This window comes from Simochromis diagramma, unplaced genomic scaffold (genome assembly GCF_900408965.1).
Source record: "Simochromis diagramma unplaced genomic scaffold, fSimDia1.1 OVJJ01000753.1, whole genome shotgun sequence".
Lineage (NCBI taxonomy): Eukaryota > Metazoa > Chordata > Actinopteri > Cichliformes > Cichlidae > Simochromis > Simochromis diagramma.
Window position 1 is genome coordinate 21,594,689 of NW_024387523.1, and position 24,084 is coordinate 21,618,772.

A 24,084-nucleotide genomic window follows, 5' to 3' on the forward strand; every position below is an offset into this window, starting at 1 on the left:
CAAATGTAATCATTTATTTCTGGATTAAAAAGTCTTATTTCAAGATTTCTTATTACGTAAAATCGGATTGCTGCATAGGACAGATAATTCTTAGGTAGGTTGCATAGTTTTTCTATGGTGAGTGTAAAGCCTACCTTTGAAATTATAATGGAGACTTTACCAGGGTGCAGTATTTGCATTGAAAGCTGAAATTATTAATTACCTCTAGTGAGAGTTTTCATTTTGAACTTAGAGACTGAAGAGAGATATAATGACTGACAGTCAGTGTCAGGGTATTGGTAACACATGTGCTGTGATGGAACTTCAAGTCAAATTTCTGTTGAAATGAATGTTGACAGAGAAGGTGTGGATGTGTCAGCACACAAACAGTCAATATTAGACAGGAGTAGTTATATATATATATATATATATATATATATATATATGCTTCCATGTTAAATTTGTAGCTGTAAATGAAAACACTGCAACCAGTCATGTGTACTGAAAGGACATTTTCTATTGTGGCAACACCATCAACTTGTATAAAGACATGAAATTATGAAAAAGGGGGAAGAGGGGAGGAAGGAAATCTGTCAGACAGACACAAATGGCCAAGACAGAGCTCAGAGAGGGACTCAAGTCTATCAGCCCTTTCAGAGATGAGAATATTAACCCTTGTATGGTGTTCGGGTCTGTGAGACCCGTTTTCATTTTTTTTCAAAAGAAAAATTAAACAATTAATTATTTTTTCAACCTGAAATTCATTCATTTGGCCACAGAATCCCTGTGGGATGCAGAAACCGGCAAGAACCTTTCCGTGCATCAATGTCTCTGGAAAACTTCCACAAAATTTCCAGGATTATCCGTTTTGATAACCGAGACGACAGACCAGCTTGACGGCAGAGAGACAAGCTAGCTGCCATCAGGACAGTGTGGGATAAGTATGTGCACCACCTCCCCCTGTTTTACAACCCTGGGCCTAATGTCACCATTGATGAGCAGCTGATCCCATTTAGTTGTGAAACATATTGCTTCACGTGTAAATGTGTTGTGTCTTTCCAATCACTCCACTTGATTATAACTGATTTATTTTTTTTAATAACATTTCATAAAAAAAAAAAAAATAAAAAAAACACAACAAACCGAGAAGCACATTAATTCCTAAATGTGATCTAACAAAGGTAAAGGGAAAGAATTAACCATGTTTGCTGTTCATATGGCGTGTAATTGGGATGAAGTAAACATCTGTTGAGTAATTTAACGTAAAATTGTTTGATAGTGTTAATTTGGAAAGCCAAAACTCTAGCGGGTCCACCAGACCCATGAACACTGGCTGAGTAACACCACACAAGGGTTAAATATGTAGCTCACGTAGGGATGAACGTAATTTTTCAGTCTTGACCCATGTTCGGTTCTTCAGTATTACTCAATGTTAGTGTTATTGTTGCTACTTTAGCAGACTGACAACCTAAAAACTATATTCAGGTCTTCAAATAATATATTCAGCCCACTGAATTCTGTTAAATAAATGAATTTATTATTTTATTGGAGATGAAAATATATATAGCTCAAACATGAACAGAAGCAGTTTCAAAGTGATACAAAGACACATTTATATTACAGGTCTTCAAAAAAGACAGTTTCAAAACGCAAGATAGCTGACATGTGTGTTTTATTGTGTTAACTAATTATCCTGGAAAGTCAAAATCACAATGATTTAGGTGTCATTAAATTGTGTTCAGATTTGACAAAGTGACACATCGATCTCCTACATAAGGTGCCTTTATAAGTTGAAAGTATCAGTATTTGTACTGGTATTGGTATCAGCAATACCATTCCTATATTTACTTGGTCCTGGATAAATTGCTGTATCACACACAACTAGTCTTAATCACACACAAACACACTCATTACCTTTTTTGCTTATTGTGGCACAGTGGTATGTTATGATTTGCCCTTTCTTTCAGGTAAAGGGGAAACTGGATGGTTTAGTAGTACAATAATACTAACCGCTCAGTATTTCACTTCAGAACACATTTGGATCATTGTTTTAATTTGATTTGATTGGCTCTGTATTTTGAAAGCATGCTGTTAGACGTCAAAATGGATCTGTCCATCTACTGTTCTCCAATCTTAAAAAGAGGACTTTGGAGGGCAGTGACCATCTCTACTCAAAAAACAAAAAAACTGAAACTGTCATGAAATTAATATCATTAGTATCCTTATTTTCTTATTATATTGTTTTATGTACTTTAATAATGAAGGCTTGTAGAGCAAGGCCACTTTTGACTCACAAACTAAGTGCTCAGCCAGACTGAAAAACAGGAAGTTTTAGTGCACAGGCATATTAATAGATAAGACACAGAAAAGAGGAGCTTTGCCATATAAGCAATGTTTGAAACTGTGTGACTTGTAGAGTACCAAAATAAAACCTATATGAGGCACAGTTTATAATTCTAATGTTAGAAATCCTGCAACTGGCGTTTGGGCTGTGCAGGGGTCTCTCTCTTCCGGAAGATGATTGAATAAAAATAAATATAAATGTTTTAACACACTGTTAGTCGGTTTTCTCTGTTCTATCATGGGGACAAAAGAATCAGGGTTTAATAAAACCAACCAAACAAGATATATAGATATCTATCTATATAGATATCTATATCTCAGTTAAATCAGTTGATGAATTAGGTACAGTGATTTGTAAAACATGAGTTTTTCATACAGCTTAGTGTTGCTCTGTCACACCATCCTTGTGTTGGACAATATTTTAGTACTGTATATGTGCTTTTCTGGCAAAACAGTAAATTTGTGAACTTCATTATCTGTCATGTTAAAGAGCAGTAAAACATTTAAGAGTTGAGCATGCATCAAGACATTTAAGACTCCCTTTTTTTCCCCTCACATAAAAGTTTACATTACTTAAAAAAAAAAAATCAAAATAAAGAATTACTTTTGAGACCACTGCTGCAGCATTTCATACATGTACAAGAGAATAAAAATGATCAGCGTGTTTGTAAGGAAAACAACATGAGGAATCTAATGACGATTGACCTTTTAGTACATGGTGTCATGCACTGTAACTGTGTTCACCACTAGATGTCAGGTTCGTGCTTCTATTCAATCAGCAGTCTAATTCTACAACTCACTGGTGACGATAATGATAACTTGGCTGTTTCCTTTTCCTGGTTACCGCAGTATATTAAATATGTTGCTATATGAGTAGTTTTAAACACAACATGTTCAAATAGTGCAAGTTATAATGAAAATATTGGCAGATTTCAAACATAGTGACAACAGATCAACAGATATTGACATCCAAAGGCTGAGAATAGAAAGTGAGTCGAAATCTTAATTTTAGACCTGTTACAGCTAGACTTAAAGTCTAGCTAAAGAGCAAACTTAATGGGTGCGATACTGTATTGTTGATCACTCATACTCACTCTCTTACATGGTTCAATCCTTTTTCCCCCCTCAGGTGTCCCATTTGCCTCTCTTCTGTCCAGTCCACAAAGGCTTTTGCATTACTGCAGTTCTAAGTTACGTTCTTTGACGTAAATACATTTACATTGCTCCAAATGCACATGCAATGCTCATAAAAAGCTGTAGGTGGCAGAAGTTAACCATAAGTAAAGCACAGTTGCTGTTGTGCTGTTCAGCTATATTTGATGGACCAAGAATGTATCATACTTGGTTTGCAGCTCTTTTACAACACTGTTGTACTTTGACAACCTGTAGGTATAGTGAAGGCCTGGTGAGGTAGTATTTCTTTTTTCCTGTAAAAACCTGACTTGCCAACCACTTTTTCTAGTGAATATACTTTTAAATACAATCACAATGTAAATTCGATATAAATGACATTGAAAATACACTTAGTTACAGCTGTGTTATAATGTATTACCTAATATTCTCATCACACTACAGGACACCAACAGAATCCCCCAAGTAACCTAGAAGATAATATAATAGGGTCAATATCCATGGGTACATTTACAAGTGTACAATCTCCTTAAAAATGCCCTGCCAAGTTAGCTCTGTAGCTGGCATGGAGTTTAGCTGCAAACAAATGTCCTTGCATGATTCACCTGTGTGCTTCATCCCCCACAAAGTAGTAGCACACCTTTTTTGGCTGTGTGTTGACAGCCATCATCTCAGAATTCCTCGGTTTAAACAAGGACACGTATTGATTCAAGATCACACACCGAACAAGGATTTTTAAGGCTGTAGTCAAGGGCAGGGTTCAGCAGTCTTTGTGAGAACATGCACATGGAAAAAAAAGAGAGAGAGAGAACAACAAAACAAAAAACAAAAAACTGGAAAGACCAGAAAATGCACGGATGGGTATTTGTAAAATAGTCACTCGTGTTATTACATTTGGCAAACAAGAACACTGTGTTCAATAATGACTTTATATTCTACTTGCAGCAATGCAAATTAATGGTTCGAAATCAGTCAGCTTGATGAGGGAGTTTCTACTATAAAAGGAACACATCTAAAAATGTTTGAGAGGCAGACATGCATCACTACATTTTGGGAGTGAAAACTACTGTAAAAAACAAAACTAAACTAAAACTGATAAGGACTGTTTTAGGGCTTGTTGAGCATGCAGGTTTCATCCAGAGAAGAACTGGTTTATACATTTTTTAAAACTACAGTTACATTATTTCCTGTGTTGCTTTGTTGAAAGACCTTAAATGGATTCACCCCTTTTTACCTCTTACCTCTTACCTCTGTGCTTACTTCTTCTACAAGAATTACATATTTTTGATCTGTTGAATGGTATGTTTAATGACGTCAAAAGGTTAAAAGTAATGAGAAGCACTGACTCAGAATGATAACACATTGAAACACACTTTGAATGAAACAGCATTTCATGCTGCAGCTGAAATGCGGAAATGAGTAGGTGTAACAAAGCAAGACAAAAACAAAAGAAAACATGCCCAAACTGGAAAGACTGGGAAAATTACACAGTAGGTATTTGCAATTATCACATTTGGACATGGACGTGACTATGCTCTCAAAACACTTCATTACAGTTGGAGTGAGTGTGATGGGGTAATAGTCATTCAAACCGGTTATGTTGTTTTTCTTTGGGAGGGGCACTATGGTGGTGGACCTGAAGCATGTGGGTACAGCTGACTGGGTGAGGGACAAATTAAAAACGTCTGTAAACACCTCAACCAGCTCTGTAGCACATAACCTCAACGCATGGAGGTGTTTTCAGCGCCACCTGCTTTTCAGGGGTTAGTCCTCCTCAGTACCTTGACAACCTGTAGGCATAGTGAAAGCCTGGTGAGGTAGTATTTCTACCTCCCCAGAGAGAGAACAACAAAAAAAACCAAACAAACAGCAAAGACCAGAAAAATGCACGGATGGGCATTTGTCCTATAGTTACTCATCTTATTACATTTGACAAACTAGAACACTGTGTTCTAGCTGTGTTCCTGAGACCAACACTAGCACTGTCAGCAGATGAAGATCAGGGTGGAACATCACAGCAACAGGCTTTGCATTTTCATTTTTTTAAGAGTTGCTAATACACTGAAAAGAAGAACTTTTAAATGATCTCTTACTGTAGTCAAAATATGACACCAAAATGATCACTAGTGATACAAGTTAAGTTGCAAGTCAGTTAACTAATTTAAAAAGTTCTCTCCTCTGAGGTGTTGCTGTAAGCACGCACACTCAAACGCAACAGAAAACCATGCTAAGCCCTTGGGCATCTTGCTTTCATACAGAACTTTCTACATAACATTCTACTACACCACTAGCATGTCACCAGTGTTGGTCAAGTTACTTGAAAAAAGTAATCAGTAACTAATTACTGATTACTACCCCAAAAAAGTAATCCCGTTACTTTACTGATTACTTATTTTCAAAAGTAATTAATTACTTAGTTACTTAGTTACTTTTTAAAAACACGATTTACAACCTGAATAGGTAATAAAGCGATAGATCTTTCAGCCCAATTCTACTTTTTCTGCATAATCCATCATACAAAATGTAATCAAATGGAAAAGTCTCTTTTTTTTAACTTGTTTTATCAGTTTTAATCTTTTAACTTTATGCATCAAGTAAAAATTAAATTATATGCACCATTCTCTGACTTGAAGAAATTAGTTTAACATTTAAACCTATTTTCTGCACATTCCAGCACATAAAATAAAATATTTTTTGTGTTTACACTCAGTCTTTCAAATAGATGCAAGTAAAACACAGCAGAAAATAAATAAAGTCAAAGACTAGCGGTCCTTTTGCTCTATTTTCACCTGTAAAGTAGGAATAGGGTACACTCAAAAAAATAAAACATTAGATTTACTTAAAAAAGTTATGTCAAGTGGTTCCACACAACTGCTTTAAGTAACTTTTAAGAAATGTTGTTACTTAGTTTGAACTCAATACTGTTAAGTTAGATTTACGTAAGTGTATTGGCTAAATGTAACTTAATTGCAATGCGTAGCTGATACTTATCTTTGTTGCTTTAAGCCTACATAACTTGTTTAGGCAATATCTTTGTAATACTGTTACTTAGCTGGTACATAACTTTTCTGCTTTAGAAGGACATAACCTGGTTAGGTAGTATCTTTGTAAAACTGTTATGTAGCTGCTACATAACTTTGTTGCTTTTGAATTATATAAAATTGTTAAGTAATTTCTATTCAATACAATTACAAATAAATCATTTACACTGGTTACTTCCATACAAAATAGCAAAGTTTCTTAAAAGTTACTTAAAGCAGTTATGTGGAACCACTTGACATAACATTTTTAAGTAAATCTTAGGGAGATCTTTTAGGAAGAAATGAAGACGGCACCCAAATTATCAAACACAATCCTGCCTTTAATAAGCACATTCAGTGCATATAAAATACTTTTTTCCAAGCACAACAGCTTAACACATAGTGCAATCAATGCAACTTGTTACAAATTCCAAGTGAATATTTTGTGCAGAAAATGTAGATCAGTATAAAGTGCTAACCAACTTGTCGTCAAACTAAAATGATTTAAAAAATGATCCAACAAAGTCCTGTCTTTACTAAGCACATTCAGTGCATATTAAATACTTGTTGACAGACCGAAAAGACTGTAGAGCCGTAGCTTAACACAAAGTGCAATCAATGCAGACAACTTGTTACAACTTTAACTAAATACTTTGTGCATAAAACAATATTTTACTTCAAAGATCAGTGAAGTGCTAACGAACTTGTCTTTCAACTGGTCAAGAAAGCATCCAAATTATCAAAAAAAATCCTACATTTTACAAGACGTTTCAGGAATTATTTTCAAACACTGATAAGCATGAAAGAGCAAACTAAACTCATTTAAAACAGTGAAAATTGGCTGTTTTGTTCAAAAACTGTACTGTAAAACAGTGCTACTCAGTTTTTCAAGTTATGGTTACATCCCAAGTTGCAGACAGCTGCCAAATGTCACATTCTTTGAAATATCAAATCACAGCGGCCTAACCGCTAAAACTTTTTAAAATGTCTGTCATTTTCTGTATGTTGTCAAGTAGCAGTAGAAGAAGTGCAACACCAATTTTTTAAGTAACAGTATTTTGCTAAAATGCAAATGAACATTATTGTTCTCTAAAACTGGTGAATGTTCCCAAGAAACAGTACTGACAATGAAAAAAAGTGTTTATGAACAACTTAACTATACCTGAACGTAAAGCATTCAAACTAAGTTAAGCAATAAGGGCCTCCCGCTTCCTCCTCTTTATTCAACGAGTTTGTTTCTGAGCACTTGAACTTTGTTTGATAGCTTCTTAGCATCAAGTCCCATCAGTACTTTCTGAAAAAACTCAAAAGTGTACCTGAGGTTGGATGGGTAGCTCATGTTTAAAGTGTAGATCAGGCCGAACAACAACACAACAGCAGTGGCAACATCAGGAAGATCTCTGAGCACAGCGACACCCTCAATTATGATACCAATGTCTTCTGCCGGGTCAAGGTCACGCTCTCCTTCTGGTTTGATGACGTAGATGCCAATGAGCGTCTTCTCCATTTCACTTTCGGCCTCATGGAAGTCCACATCCTAAAAAAATAAATAAATAAATAAACATAATAATACAAGTTGCAGGGTTTCTTATCAATTAAAGGGATATTCCACCCAAAGTGGAAATTTGTCTATTACCATATTGCCAAGAGTTAGATAAGTGAGAAAAAAAGCATTTTGTAACCAGCACAGTACATTTCTGATCTTATACCCATTGTTCCTGGTGAGCTCAATAATCATGTCGACTGCAAATGAAAAGTAAAAAGTAACACGACGAATTTGCAGGAGGAGGCGATTTAGACTTGGGCCTACATTACGGTTACGCCAAAGCACCCTGTAACCCGCCATGGCATAGCACTTGGATACAACAACAGTGGTTGAAAAAGCCTCTGGTTCCCATAAATAAACACATATTCGAATATCCATGCACCATGCAGCGGCGGCTTACAGTGTTGTATGTGGTAACCATAATGTATTCCCAAGTCTAAATCTACTCCTCCAAATCCTTCAAGTTACTTATTACTTTTCATTTAAAGTCGACATGATTATTGAGCTCACCAGGAATAATTCGTACCATTAAAGAGTCATTTGCAACCAAAATGCTTATAGTTCCCATTCACTCCATTTTTTAAATGCTAGGCAAAAGCAAATAGACTGCTGCCGGATCAGGAGAATTATTGCACTGGTTACAAAATTATTTTTTCTCACTTATCTTACTCTGGGTAATATGGTAATAGACCAATTTTCACTTTGGGGTGGAATATCCCTTTAAGCTGCAAAACAGTAGACAGCTCAGAGCGAGATGAGAGGTGTTGGTCCATCATCTAGATTACACGGCAGAACAACAAAGCAGAAAGACAGTACACTCAGCCCACATTACACCCCAACTGTAATGGCAAGGGTCACTCCTGCATAAGCTTGTGCTTTTATATCTCCAATAATGTTCTAATTTAAACTTTTTGTTATAATCTAGTGAATGTGTGTGAGGAAAAATTACCGTCAGTTAAATTTTTATTACTGGAAATTGTTTCTATTTGATTACTTGCCTGATATTCTTTGATCAAGCTGTTCGGATCTTCATTGAGGTAGACTGCAAGTCCTTTCAGCGTACACACTCTTCTCATTGCAACTGTGTCATTCTGTAAAACATAAAAGCAAATTTGACTTAGCTAAACTTTAAAGACATTTTCAGTTAACTTCAGCAAAATAAATGTATATAATGCTTTGAGAAAAAAAGTCCATGACACACTACAGAAGAACAACAAAATTTAAAATAAAAAAAATTAAGGAAAGAAGGAACATTATCATTTGAAAAAATGTGACGAGCAAAAAAAGGTAACCACAGGATCCCAAAAAAAACAGAAACCCGACCAAAAACAGCAGCATGAAGAATCCAGTGAGGAAGAGGATGAACAAGAGGTCACACCAAAGCCAGCCTGAACAGAGGATTTTTTTTTTTTAAAGTAAACCACTGAGTCCACTGATCTAAGGCTTAGGAGGAGAGTTCCAGAGTTTGGGGGCCACAGCAGCAATGATCTGTCACTTTTGGTCTTTAGACTGTTGTGCACTACCAGGCTTTGATCACTGGACCTCAGGGACCTGCTGGGGGTGTTGGGACTGAGAAGATCTCCATTGTATGATGGTGCTTGTCCATGTAAGGCCCTAAGGACCAGAACCAGGATCTTGAAATGAATCTTGAAGTTGACCAGCAGCCAGTGACGCTGGAAGAGAAGCGGGGTGACGTGGGTGTGTTTGGAGGACTTGAACAGGAGGTTTTGCAAGGACAAATGAAAAAACAGTTGTAGTACTAAGCCAGGGTTTCCCATAACCCTGGTCCTCAGGGCCCACTGTTCTGCATGTTTTCCATGTCTCTGCTTGAGTTTGGGTCACTGAACTCGTGTGTTGCACAGTGTGTCACGTCTCTAGAGTCCTAAGAGTGTGGCATGGGCAGCCATGTGCGACGGCCGAAAAAACGCACGGTGTGATCCCGGCACAAAACAACCAACAGCAGAGGACATCCAGGACCACAATCTGAATATTACAGACAACACCAACAAGTACCAGATTCAAAACTGTTTGTAAGGTAAAGCATGTTGGTGCAATAGCTTTACTTTTGAGCTGATTTTATAAGACAGACCATTGCATCATTACAGAGTGATAAATCCGAATCTGTGAGCCGCGTAAATGCGGCAAGGCGCAAAGGTGAAAAGTGATAAAACTCGATTCTGATACGTTTTGCCTCGTAGTAATATTGCCGCTTGAGTCCCTCACCTTTGTTCGCTGAACGCACATCAAGCGTTCTTGTCACAGAGGGAAGTCCCCCGTAGTGGAGCCAGAGCAGCGCGCTGCCTCGGTTGACAGCAGAAGTAAATAACACAGGCAGACCGTGGGCTGCTCAGCTTGTTTATGATCAACTGGACGGACGCAGTGATACTACGTTCTTTTGGCCGTTAAGAAGACAGATCGCTCGTCTGTTTAGGGACAGTGAGAGACAGCCAGCGGTTCAATTGAGTGGTAAAAACACTCGCAGAGCGGAGCGTGGAGCGGGAGAGACAACAGGTGAGCTCCAAGCTAAAACTACTGTCTGTTTACCATGGTCGCTGCAATTGACGCTGAATGCGTGACCCTGTACGTCACATGCGGGGGGGGCGCGCTCAGAGACCTCCCTTTATCCCGTCTTGGTTTGAAAGGTGCCTGATGGCAGTTTATTCTAGCTTCAGCTTTTCTGCCAAAATTCTCCCCAGGGAGCTGCGGCAAATCCCGTTTTGGAAACGCTACGGTCCTGTAAAAACAGCTTTTAATTCTGGCAATTTTTTTTATGAAGTATCCAAATCAACTTAAAACTTTATTACTGTGACAACACTATCATGAAAAGGACAAAGAATAAACAATCCCATAATACCAACATTAAACTTTACCTTACAATAGAAGGAGACAACAAAATCATATGTATTAAAAGAGGGAATGAAGCATTCAAAAAAAATAATTCCAAACCTCATCAATTGCAGCCATGATTTCTGTGATCTTGCGTCCAGATGTTCCTCCCTTGTTTCTGAAGACTTTGGTCAGTTTGGTTGTGTTGTTGTCCAGCTGTGCCATAAATGTGGATGTTAGCGGGACCGTAGTGATGCGCTGGAATTCAGCATTTATCTGTAAAATAAACAAATGTTTAGCGTGATGGGTTTAAAATATTGCATGTGGAGTGCATTTGCAGATCAACTGATTCAGTTACCTCACGTGGAGAAAAAAAGAGCTGGCCATCGGCTTTTAAAGTCAGCTACGAAGGGCATGTCCTGAAGAATTTCTTGCCTCCGGTGAGGAAAGGTTTGGGCCATTTTTGCTTTGATGGTTTCATCGTTGTTCTTCTTCTTGAACTCTGAAAGCAGCACCAACCTTTCTTCTTCCTGACTCTCTCGGGTTTCTCCAGCTGGATAATCAGGGCAGAAATTCACCTCCGCTCTCCTGGGTTTCTTGACTTGGTTGGGATGCACATTACTGTTCCCTCTTCTTTTGAGAGAATTGATGACCAACTCACTACACCCTAAGTTCTTCAGTTTTCCACGATAGTTTGACATTTTATACTTCAAACTGATCTTCCATGCAGAAAATCCAGTTTCTGAACCCTTCTCTTTCAAGCATGGATGCTTTACAACCAAAGCTTGGCAAACATCACTAAGATTGCTGTCTGAAGGGTAAGCTTTGTACTTCATAATTTCTGAAGACAAGCTCTCTAAAATGTCAGACTTGAGCTTTGGTTTTAGGGTTAAAAGTGTTCCATTGGCTTGGAATTCCTGGTTGCCTTTTGTCAATTGCAGCTCTACATCGAAGCTAAACTCAGGTATGCGAAAGTCCAGTGGCCAGGCTTCTGATCGCAGCGTGGAGTTTGCTGAGCTCGAGGAGCTTGATGACCTGGATTCTGGCGATGACAGTATATCTGTGTCATAATCAGGGTTGTGGCCAGAGCAGGGGCTACCCAAGTTAAATGAGGACACACTGCTTTCATTACTACCAGTGGATGTTTCTGGTACACCTGTTTTAATCACTTTTATTTTGTCCATGTCTTTTAGATCAAATGTGGATGTCATGTTAAGGAACTGATTAAAATCTGTGTCCATGTACTGCAATCTGAACTGTTCAGAAATTCCGCACTGATTTTCAATCTCCGCTTTGAGCTCGTTAACAGTCTTTGGTATCCCCAAAGGAAGGGTTAACTTGAGTGCGTTGTTCTCCCCCAGGATTATCAGAAGCTTTGTTGGGGCTGTCATTTCTGATGTCCCAATCTCCAACTGTTACTCTAAAAAAATAAGTGCAAGAACATGAGCAGGTGGTTCCCAAACTTCAGTACATGTTACAATGGTGAAGCAGGTATTTTTTTAGTGGTATTCAGAATTTTGCAGCACAATTTTTTTTCTAGTATTTTTACAAGGCTTGAAACATATCCGAGTAGATTTAAGTTCTGGTCCAACTATTTTTAAGAACCAAACTTTGAGAAGAACTGCTATACAGCACAAAAATTAAATCGGCAACATGGACATTAAAATTACCTGAACAGTGTATGTATCTCTTTAATGTAACCATGCGAGAAGCTCCGACTTGGTAGTCACAAAGTGGATAACAATCCACCAGATCCTCGTGTGCAACAAGAGAAATTTCCTTTGGAGATGGGTCAATTTTGAAGGATCCATAGTGTTCAGTGTACCACGAGCTCAGTTTTTTTACTATAAACACCAACGAATCTGCCAAAATACACATCTGCAGGATTTCAGCAAACTCTGGCAGACCCCCCAGTGATCCATGTACTATTAACATGCCCTTCCTGTAGTAGATGCCCGCAACAGACACACTCTGGGCAAGGCTAACTACAGCTGTGTCAGGGTACTTTTCAGCAAGACAATGTGCAATTTCATGTTTGAGAAGTTCTACTGGGACTGCCGAGACTCGTGAAACCTCAAAAGTGGCTTTGCTACAGCCTGATGAATGCATGTAATGGCCAATCATGAGCTGGTGTTTGGTTGACAAAGACAGGGTTATGTTTTTGAAGCAGTTTGTGTGTCTAGCAACTTTTTAAAAAAAATGTGTGCTTTGCCTCGAATCTGATTGTCCATAATAAGGCAAGTGGACCAAAATGGCGAATTATTGAGGGATAATGAGCCAGAAAGTGATGTTTTGGCAATGGTCTTCTATCTGGGCATACTTCTTTGTACCTTTGATGGTGGTCTAAAATCTTACTCTCCAGGTATGCAACTGAGTCACTGTTATGAACAGGACACACAACAAGCTCAACAATATTCTTCAAATCTAGTAGAAGTTCCCAAGCTGGTTCGTTTTCAGGTATGTGTTGTCCAATAATAAGTGGCAGAAGTCTTAGTAAACACCAATTTTCATGTGCATTGCCACCAACAGTTTTTTTACTAAGAAAATTGTGAGGCAGTTTCTGAGGGCGATTAGTCTGATCCCCTCCTTTGTAGGGAAATGACTGAACAAGTCTACTTAGATTTTCAAAAGTGATGTACTTCTTGCCTATTAGTATTCGAAGGCACTCAGCTATCTCAAAAGGCACAATACCTTCAAAAAGGTCATGTGCAAGATCAGGGGGGAATCCTGCAGTGACCTTGAAGAAAGACAGACTGTCTGCCAAGACACACGAGCTTTTCACACCACAACAAGCTACCCCTGTCTCACGTGCAGTTGCTATGTGTACACGATGGAGCTCCTCAGTTCTCAGAGAAAAGTCACTATTTGTAGCTTTTGATTCAATCTCTGAGCGTGTAGCAGTACAAAACCTGCAAAAGTAATCTCCAGAAAAACTTTCCACAAAACCGGCCAATCCATGAGCTCCGAGGCTGTCTGCCACTACATATTGGACAGTGCCTTTAAAGTTGACCCCTAAATTGTCAATGAACACTCCCTGCTGCTCTAAAATGACAAGGTCTTGCAAAAGTGGCTCAAATATTTTTGGATAGCCAAAGGTCCTAAGGTCCTCACTTTTGCACAAGAGAGCCAAATAAATAGAAGAGAGGGATGAATGACTACCTGGTGGCAAGTTACCTAAAATCCAGTAAACTGAGCAAAGTTTATGCTTTTTCCGTGATGTCCCCAATGGATTGCAAATTTCGAAATCATCAACATAAAGACAAATAGAGATTCTTAGTTCACCGCCTGAGAAAAACTCATTATTTTGAAAATGTAGACCATCTTTATATGATGTATACTTTTCCTTATTTACAAAAGGATTCTGATTGTGGCTAGTGACAAATTTGTTCAGTATGTTTTCTTGTTTAAATATCTGCTGTAATGATTTTAGAATAGGAATATACTGAAAGGTCCTCTTGCTTTGGGAGTCGAGAATGTATTCAATTGGATCAATTACTTCAAAATGTTTTCTGTAATACTGTCTGCGTTTGAAGGCAGTGGCAAGTGTGCCGTCCTTTTCTATGGCTTTTAACAAAGGGTTAAAAGAAACTGCCTTTGTCAGTTCTTCAATAACAGGCTGGTCTAGACAAAGGTTATGATTCTTGAGTATGTCTACAATTACTTGATTTGTCAAAGGCACTGATGCACAGCTTATCAGGTAGTGCAATTCTGAAAGCAACTCGTCAATTGCTATGCTGGGAACATGAAAATAGTTTTCCAACTTAAGTAAAAGAGATGCAAAATTAAGTTCTATTACATTTGCCAAATCTTCAGTCTCACTTGTAGTTGTATAGTGATCAATATTTGCACTTATGTCCTCTTCTACAATAGTGTCTGTACTGTCATCAGCTGATGTTTGGCCTACAATAGTGTTAGCAATACCGATTTTAAAGTCTTTTAAGGTATAAGGATTGTGTTTCCTATTTCGATGAGACTTGAATGTACCATAGATATTTGTTTTGAAAGAACAACCCTCAAACATGCAATGCACAGTCTCGTTACATTTTAGATGGTTGTTAATGTGAGAAAAATACTCCTGCTCTGAAGCTATGTTGCAGCAGGAACACAAATGGCAGTTAAATGTTGCCAAACTCACAGACTTGTCTAGAGTTCTTTGGGTATGTGATCTGCTTAAGTGGCTATGTAGAGCATTCCATGTTTTGAAAACACAGACACAATCAGAATAGGCACATGGATACTGCTGTCTACTATGAACTAACCTGTAGTGTTTTAATAACAGAGCTCGTGATGACACCACTTTTTTGCACAATTTACACTGCCACATCAACGTATCTGGGGGAGAAGCACAAAAGACATTTTCATTACACTGTCCCTGAAAAAACTAAATAATTTGCACATTGTTAATGTTTCATATTAATCAGTTTTATTTTTAATATTGTATGCTACAAAAATGAATTTATTGATCTACATCATCACCACTGCATATTGTGTAAATGTGTGTGTAATCTGACATTAAAAGTCGAGTGAGAAATCCCATGGACATTGTACAACATTAATGCAGTTCATCTTACACCAGCTTACTAAATGCTTTCTGCAAGCTACATCAAAACGTAAGCTGAAATATTAGACAGAAAATAAACCCTAACCTGTCTGCTAGCGAGGAGCGCTTCTCCACTGTTGTTGGCTAAAGTGCAACGCAGTCAGGCATCCGAGTATAAACTCGGCGCGAAAGTGCGACACCGGACCGAATGCGCTGCCTGTACCGACGCGTACCGACGCTAGCGCTACACTACATTTGGGCTGAAAACAGAGCTTTGCTATTGCAATGGAGTCCCCTCCAAAATCATTTGGAAACTCACGTGCAGCAAGTCCACGTTAGCAAACCTTTACCGGGCAAAACCCTGCCTGTACTCTTTTCTTAGTAGCACTTGCGACATTAACTGACGTGTGAACATATATATGTAGACGGGCTTTACAAGAAAAATGACTTCTTACCTGATTTTTGGACAAAAATGCGGCTGAACCAGTCCACATGGCGAAGAAAAAGCAAGCTTGAGAAAGAGGGTGGTGCGCATGCGCATTGGCCCTTACTTAGGCGGGCTCTGCACGCAGCAGTATGTGCAGAGGGACAAACCTGTGAATTTACTCAACAATGTTACGTTGACACAGTTCAATGACTTTGTGTAACAACAAAAAGTAACAACATTTCATTAAATTTGCACAAACACTTTAAGAATTTTTGCAAAATCGAGTTTATTAAGAACAAACAACAAAATCTACTTTAGTAAAAGCAGAGATAGGCTGAGTTCATTTTTTTGAGTGTAGGCGGAGGTGTGCCCTGGTGCAGGTGTGCCGCAGCGGTCAGTGGAAGAATCCGCGAGTTTCTCTGTTAATTTCCCATTACGTCATTGCGCACTCGGTGCTTGTTTAGGGGGGTTTTTTCGCTGTAAAAAGAAGTTTTCTTCCCACGCACAACTGACACTAATGTTTTTGTCACTTTTTATGGAATCAAACTCAAAGTAAGGTCAATACTTCCACGCTTTAAACGCTGCACGCTCATACTCTCTCCCGCACTCGATATATTATCCATTGTTGATCTGCACACAGCTGTTGTCACAAACGTAGCACTCGCTTACGTCACTGTCATGAGACATTCTCACAAAAAAATCACGGTTTTAGTAACGCAGTAACGCAGCGTTCCTACAGGAAGGTAACGGTAATCTAATTACCGTTTTTGCGATAGTAATCCCTTACTTTACTCGTTACTTTAAAAAAGTAATCAGATTACAGTAACACATTACAAGTAACGCGTTACTGCCCATCTCTGCATGTCACTGTGACTGTGATGTGATACTACACTATCATGCTTTATGCTATCAAGCTAGAACAGTGTAGGTATAAAACAATATCTTTAGTGATGGGGATTTTTAAAGTCTAAAAGTCAAATTATAGTACAAATATATCTATTGGTATCACTTGACTGGTTTTCAACAGTAATACATTGGAATAGTTTTATAGTGATTGTTTTATACTTTCTGTCCTACACTACAGGGAGTGCAGAATTATTAGGCAAATGAGTATTTTGTCCACATCATCCTCTTCATGCATGTTGTCTTACTCCAAGCTGTATAGGCTCGAAAGCCTACTACCAATTAAGCATATTAGGTGATGTACAACTCTGTAATGACAAGGGGTGTGGTCTAATGACATCAACACCCTATATCAGGTGTGCATAATTATTAGGCAACGTCCTTTCCTTTGGCAAAATGGGTCAAAAGAAGGACTTGACAGGCTCAGAAAAGTCAAAAATAGTGAGATATCTTGCAGAGGGATGCAGCAGTCTCAAAATTGCAAAGCTTCTGAAGCGTGATCATCGAACAATCAAGCGTTTCATTCAAAATAGTCAACAGGGTCGCAAGAAGCGTGTGGAAAAACCAAGGCGCAAAATAACTGCCCATGAACTGAGAAAAGTCAAGCGTGCAGCTGCCAAGATGCCACTTGCCACCAGTTTGGCCATATTTCAGAGCTGAAGACTGGAGTGCCCAAAAGCACAAGGTGTGCAATACTCAGAGACATGGCCAAGGTAAGAAAGGCTGAAAGACGACCACCACTGAACAAGACACACAAGCTGAAACGTCAAGACTGGGCCAAGAAATATCTCAAGACTGGTTTTTCTAAGGTTTTATGGACTGATGAAATGAGAGTGAGTCTTGATGGGCCAGATGGATGGGCCCGTGGCTGGATTGGTAAAGGGCAGAGAGCTCCAGTCCGACTCAGACGCCAGCAAGGTGGAGGTGGAGTACTAGTTTGGGCTGGTATCATCAAAGATGAGCTTGTGGGGCCTTTTCGGGTTGAGGATGGAGTCAAGCTCAACTCCCAGTCCTACTGCCAGTTTCTGGAAGACACCTTCTTCAAGCAGTGGTACAGGAAGAAGTCTGCATCCTTCAAGAAAAACATGATTTTCATGCAGGACAATGCTCCATCACACGCGTCCAAGTACTCCACAGCGTGGCTGGCAAGAAAGGGTATAAAAGAAGAAAAACTAATGACATGGCCTCCTTGTTCACCTGATCTGAACCCCATTGAGAACCTGTGGTCCATCATCAAATGTGAGATTTACAAGGAGGGAAAACAGTACACCTCTCTGAACAGTGTCTGGGAGGCTGTGGTTGCTGCTGCACGCAATGTTGATGGTGAACAGATCAAAACACTGACAGAATCCATGGATGGCAGGCTTTTGAGTGTCCTTGCAAAGAAAGGTGGCTATATTGGTCACTGATTTGTTTTTGTTTTGTTTTTGAATGTCAGAAATGTATATTTGTGAATGTGGGGATGTTATATTGGTTTCACTGGTAAAAATAAATAATTGAAATGGGTATATATTTGTTTTTTGTTAAGTTGCCTAATAATTATGCACAGTAATAGTCACCTGCACACACAGATATCCCCCTAAAATAGCTAAAACTAAAATCAAACTAAAAACTACTTCCAAAAACATTCAGCTTTGATATTAATGAGTTTTTTGGGGTTCATTGAGAACATGGTTATTGTTCAATAATAAAATTATTCCTCAAAAATACAACTTGCCTAATAATTCTGCACTCCCTGTATTGTACATATATTTATTACTCTCAGATTTAGCCATTCTTATATTTTGCTTGTTTTATGTTATTGTATTTTTTGCACACCTCTGTTGCTTGTGAAGCTCGCACACAAGAATTTCACTCGCATGTACTGTACCAGTGTACCTTTACATGTGATGTGACAATAAAAGTCATTTGATTTGATATTGTCCTTGAAACATTGTAATTTCATAAATCCACCAATTGCTTGGCGCGCAAAAGAATAACGTCACAACAATGTGATTGGTCACTTGCGATGTTGAACCTCATGTTCTGTTCATTCCTCCGTTCTCTGCAATAAATCACCAGTCCTCACCTACCTGCAAGTCAAGCGTTTGAGTTCTTTCTTCCTCGCCTCCAAACACAACCCCTGACAATTCTTCATTCAGAAATGAAATTCCAAAAGTCTCTGAGGTGAGTTTATAATCGGGGGGGGGGGGCCCTCCCCGAGCCAAACAACACCCGTAGAAGGCTGACTCGAGCTCCTGCGCATGCTTAGCCTCCTGCCTCACCCTCTCCTTGGGGAAGGCACAAACTGCGAACTGCTGATACCAAACAGAGTCTGCTGGGTCCATGTTCTGGACTTCTGTCATGTGATGTGTGCAGCAGGAGAGAAGGACCCAATGTGCGGACTCCAGGAGGCAAAAAGTGTATTCCAAAAACAGCTTTATTGCTGAAGATAAAATAACTAATCTGAAAATACCAGTAAACTAAACAGGCAGGCTGGCAAATGGACCACACAGTGTGGGATGAGGGAGATCACAACACAGACTGAAGAAAACACAGGGCTTAAATACACAGAGTGAGCAATCAGGGAATGGGAGACAGGTGGGAAACATAGCTGGGACAAATCAGGGCTAACGAGACAAGGGAAGCAAAACCAGATACATTAACATGAGACACGGACATTCAAAGTAAAACAGGAAACATAACACAGAGACGTGGACTTGACAAGGGGATACAGCTGACAGGGGAGACAGCAACTATGGAACACAGAGACATAAACCATAGGACAGAGAACTCTAAGGAACCAAAAGACTAGAAATTATAAATAATATCAAAGTTCAATAATAATGTAAAACTGAAAACTCTGGGTCGACAACCCAGGCACCCCACCAGTAAAAGCTCTGCGTTTCACTTAAATTTTTTTGTTTGACTTGTACCATCCAAACTGTAAAGGAAAAGATTTGTTTATGGTCCAGTGTTGAATACCTATAAAGGCTACAACATAGTGTATATACACTATCCTCCTAAGACCCGAAGTCTTTCATGGCATGAATTTTAAATTTCTCTTTGCTATTTGGGCTGATTGGGACCTGATGAATGTAAAAACCAAGAATTACCAGATTCTTTTTTTTTTACCTGATTTTTGTTTCAGAGAAAAAATAATACCACATAAGAGGAAATTCACTTCGATAGAACAGTGGCAGTGTAATGTCCTCGTAAGTGGATATCAGGTCCTTGTAGAGCGAAATTTAGTATTTTGGTCTACACCAGGGGTATCCAAACTTTTTTCACTGAGGGCCACATACATAAAAATGTAGGAGGGGCTAGGCCTTCCACTCTTAGTGAAACTGTGGTCTCCATCTGTCATATACTGGGTTGCCTGTGCTGAGCGGGTGGGCGTTGCGGCTTTACGCCACCATGACATGCTTTGCGGCAGGTCTGTCAATGTGCAGTTCCTCTCTTAGCTGCCACACCCGTTGTTGTGCTGTTATAACCCATGCTGGATACACGTTCAATAAAGCAGCAACATAAGAAAGCTACCGAGTGGTCATTCTACATGGTGTCAGAAGCGACCCGGACCATCGCCGGAATAACGCCATAAAGGAGAAAACAACAGAATGGCTTACTTTAATCCCCCGACAAGCTTCCCCTTCGATAAGCCGACGGAATGGCCCGACTGGAAACAGCGTTTCGAGCGCTACAGGATTGCAACGAAACTCCACAAAGACGAAGGACAAGAAGCAGAGAACATTTACAAGTCACTCACCTTTGCCGCCGATGAAAGTCGTGACTACTTCGCCGTCGTAATGAGGAAGTTCGACGAGTATTTTTTCCCGCAGAGGAACATTATACATGAGAGAGCATGTTTTCACCAGCGTGTCCAGCGGCCAGGCGAAACGGCAGAGAGTTTTATCCGAGCCCTGTATGACCTCTCAGAGCACTGTGAGTTTGGTGCATGTAAAGAGGAAAATATCCGCGATTGTATTGTGGTCGGGATACGAGACAAGGACCTCTCCCGCAGGCTACAGCTGATGAAGGACCTCACATTGGCGCAAACGACCCAGATTGTCAGACAGTCAGAGGAGGTCGCAGCGCAGGTCAGCTTGCAGAGAGATGCGGGAGGCTCAGTACAGGAGGTACGGGATAAGCAGAAAAGCATGGACTGGAAATCACAACAACAACAGCGAGGCAGGCTACCCGCGGAAAAAAAATGGGCGGGGCGTGACAAGAAATGCGGTAAATGTGGGAAGACACAGCATGCCAGGGATGAAAGGTGCCCGGCAGCAAAATCTGTTTGCCATGGCTGCCGAAAAATTGGACACTGGGCCAGGGTGTGTCGTAACACCAGATCAGTGAATGAGGTTACAGAGACAGAGAAAAGCGAGCAGGCCTCATATTTTCTAGGCTCAGTGTGTAATGCAAAAGGAAATAGCGAAGCATGGACTGTGCAGTTACTGCTAGACTCTGCCCCAATAGAATTTAAGATTGACACAGGAGCAGATGTCATTATCATAAATGAAGACACGTTCCACACACTTGCTCATAAGAGAACAGTAGAGCCTTCTAATCTCCCTCTAGATAGCCCCGGAGGAGAGCTGTTATGTCTCGGCTACTTGAAGGCCACAATAAGTTATAAAGGCAAAGACTACCTATCCAAGGTGTATGTGGTTCGTGGACGCAGAGTTAGCAACCTTCTCAGCCGCTTCTCGTCAGTGCAGATGAACCTGGTGAGAAGAATTGATGAAGCAACGATCACTGCCACCAGGAACCAACCACTTTACGGTGAACACGGAACACTAAAAACTGAACCAGTCAAAATTCAGTTAAGGGACGATGCTGTGCCATACGCGGTGCATACGGCACGCCGTGTGCCTTTCCCCATGCTGCAGAAAGTGAAGGAGGAACTACAAAGAATGGAGAACCATGGTGTCATTGAGAGGGTGACCCAACCTACCGAATGGTGTGCCCCAATGGTGCCTGTCTTGAAGAAGAACACAGCAAGGGCCAGGATCTGCGTTGATCTGACAAAACTGAATAAGTCTGTCAAAAGAGAACGCTATATCTTGCCTACCCCTGAGGAAACCATGTCCAGGTTGAGTGGGGCAACGGTCTTCTCCTCGCTGGATGCAGCCAGTGGATTTTGGCAGATCCCGTTGCATCACGAGAGTTGCAAACTAACTACATTCATCACGCCATTTGGCAGGTATTGCTTTAAGAGGCTGCCCTTTGGGATAACAAGTGCACTAGAGATCTTTCAGCGAAAGATGTTGGAGACCTTAGAGGGGCTCGAAGGTGTGGAGGTCTTTATGGATGACATCCTGGTCTATGGGGCCACCATGGAACAACACGACACCCGACTTGAGAAGGTGCTGCAGTGCATTGAGTTAGCCGGATTGAAGCTCAACCGAGAGAAGTGCTCCTTCAGACAGAGCCAGCTTCGCTTCCTAGGGCACCTGATCGACTATTCTGGGGTCAGGCCAGACCCTGAGAAAGTGAACGCCATTCTTCAGCTGCCGTCACCAGAAAATGTGCAAGAGCTTAAACGTATCCTAGGAATGGTTAATTACCTGGGCAGATATATTCCTGCTCTTGCCAGAGTATGCCAGCCACTGTACGAGTTGCTTAAAAGCAAAAACAGTTGGACCTGGGGTCACCCACAGCAGGCAGCCTTCGAGAACATTAAGAGAGCGCTTACATCATGCTTTGCGGCAGGGCTGTTGCTCGCGGTTGCTCGATTTCCATGTTCCTCCGCGTAGCTGATGGCCTTCAGTTTAAACTGTGCTTCATAAGCGTGTCTCTTTGCCATTTTCAGGGTTGTTAAAACAACGATGTTCTGCATAACGCACATACCTGTTCTTTTATTTTCAATTCAATTTCAATTCAATTTTATTTATATAGCGCCAAATCACAACAAAAGTCGCCTCAAGGCGCTTCATAAATATACAATCAACGCCCACACTTCCCCCTTTAGCGTTCTCATGGTGTTCTCTACTACGTCTTCCTTACAACAACAACACACACAGGGCGCACTGCACTATAGGGTGCGCCGGACTTTTTGAAGAAAATCTAAGACTTTTATGTGCGCCTTATAGTCGTGAAAATACGGTATATTGCTTTTCATTGTTCAGGTGTACATTTTGGGCTGTACAGTGTAACCATATGTTGAAAAGCGTTATAAAAATAAACATTTTTAGTGTTGTACCCTACTGAAGGCATTATGTTAATACTTCCCAGATTCATCTTTGGAAGTAAGGTCCGTATGCTTCCCCCACATTTATCATTATCGGTAGGTGAAATGAGAACATGTTCCTTCTATTGTAAACTTGTTATGAGGCAATGACTATGTTATCTTACAAGCTGAGCAATAACAAATAATCACACACACATAAAAGCAACAAACACAATTTTCTTATACAAAATAACTAAAATAACTAATAATTTAAGTGACTTAAATATATAAAGTGCATTCCAGGGTACATCTATGTCAGAAACGATTAAGATGGGTGGCTAATATGTATTCCATCATCCAGCTGGGGCCTTTCGTGCATGTTCTCCCCGTATTTGCCTGGGTTCTATTTGGGTATTCTGGCTTTCTCCCCCAAAAGATATACATAGTAGGGTTAGGTTAACTGGTGATTCTAATTTGCCCATAGGTGTGAAAGCGAGTGCAAACTGTTATGTGTTCCTCTGTGATATTCCTGTGACAGACTGGCAATCTGTCCAGGGTTAACCCCGCCTCTTGTCCTATGATAACTGGCATATGCTCCAAATCCCCCACAACCCTGATAAGGATAAGCAAGAATGGATCGACGGAAAATTGGCATTCGGAAAAAGAACACAAATCAAACACACTGCTCTCAGGCACATCTGTTTATTTAAAGACTTGTTCAATCTTTATTATGGAAAGGTATGACTTGTCTTGAAAGGTATACTTGAAAGGTATCCAGTATGACTATCAAATGTATTCAATAACCCTTTAGCAACAAACATCTATACTTTTCTTTTTTTTTTCATGAACAAGTTACAGGGGATTATGACTGCACTTTGGATTTTGCATTGTATTTTCTATTATTTTGGAGGCAAAATGTATATAAGCAGGGCTGGACTGGAACAAAAAATCAGCCCGGGCATTTTGACTAGAGACCGGCCCACCAGGTATTATAGGAAAAACCATAAAGCCTTTGAATGAAAACAAACGTCGTTGTGACAGTGATGTACACTGTCTTGTTGGTACATATGTATCAATCTAATAAACTTAAACCTACACCATCCTCCCTATTCTGGTATTCTAAACAGTACTTAGCCGAAACCCAAAGGCTGCTTGGTTGAGTTAACTTCCTGAACTATCTACAACATATGGTGGAAACCTGAAATTAAGACAGAGAAGACT

General features: G+C 39.9%; 2 protein-coding genes across 4 annotated transcripts; both read right to left on the bottom strand.

Annotated features, from left to right (window-relative positions):
* Positions 1 to 10,945: 10,945 nt before the first annotated feature.
* On the bottom strand, positions 10,946 to 15,160 carry LOC120726630. 3 transcript variants are annotated; one of them, XM_040020348.1, is made up of 2 exons: positions 11,204 to 12,589; positions 10,946 to 11,121 (listed from the first exon to the last, which is right to left on the bottom strand). In XM_040020348.1, exon 1 carries the CDS (start codon positions 12,234 to 12,236, stop codon positions 11,205 to 11,207), a length of 1,032 nt encoding a protein of 343 aa, XP_039876282.1. In that variant the 5' UTR covers positions 12,237 to 12,589; the 3' UTR covers positions 10,946 to 11,121; position 11,204. The 3 variants fall into 3 exon arrangements, with proteins under 3 accessions (XP_039876282.1, XP_039876283.1, XP_039876284.1); XM_040020349.1 differs by lacking the exon at positions 10,946 to 11,121 and adding an exon at positions 15,105 to 15,160 and having other exon boundaries at positions 11,177 to 12,265; XM_040020350.1 differs by lacking the exon at positions 10,946 to 11,121 and having other exon boundaries at positions 11,177 to 12,265; positions 12,516 to 12,607.
* Positions 13,004 to 15,897, bottom strand: LOC120726627. The gene is made up of 2 exons (XM_040020345.1): positions 15,841 to 15,897; positions 13,004 to 15,177 (listed from the first exon to the last, which is right to left on the bottom strand). The coding sequence occupies exon 2, from the start codon at positions 15,167 to 15,169 to the stop codon at positions 13,025 to 13,027; it is 2,145 nt and encodes a 714-aa protein (XP_039876279.1). The 5' UTR covers positions 15,170 to 15,177; positions 15,841 to 15,897; the 3' UTR covers positions 13,004 to 13,024.
* Between the last annotated feature and the right edge of the window lie 8,187 nt (positions 15,898 to 24,084).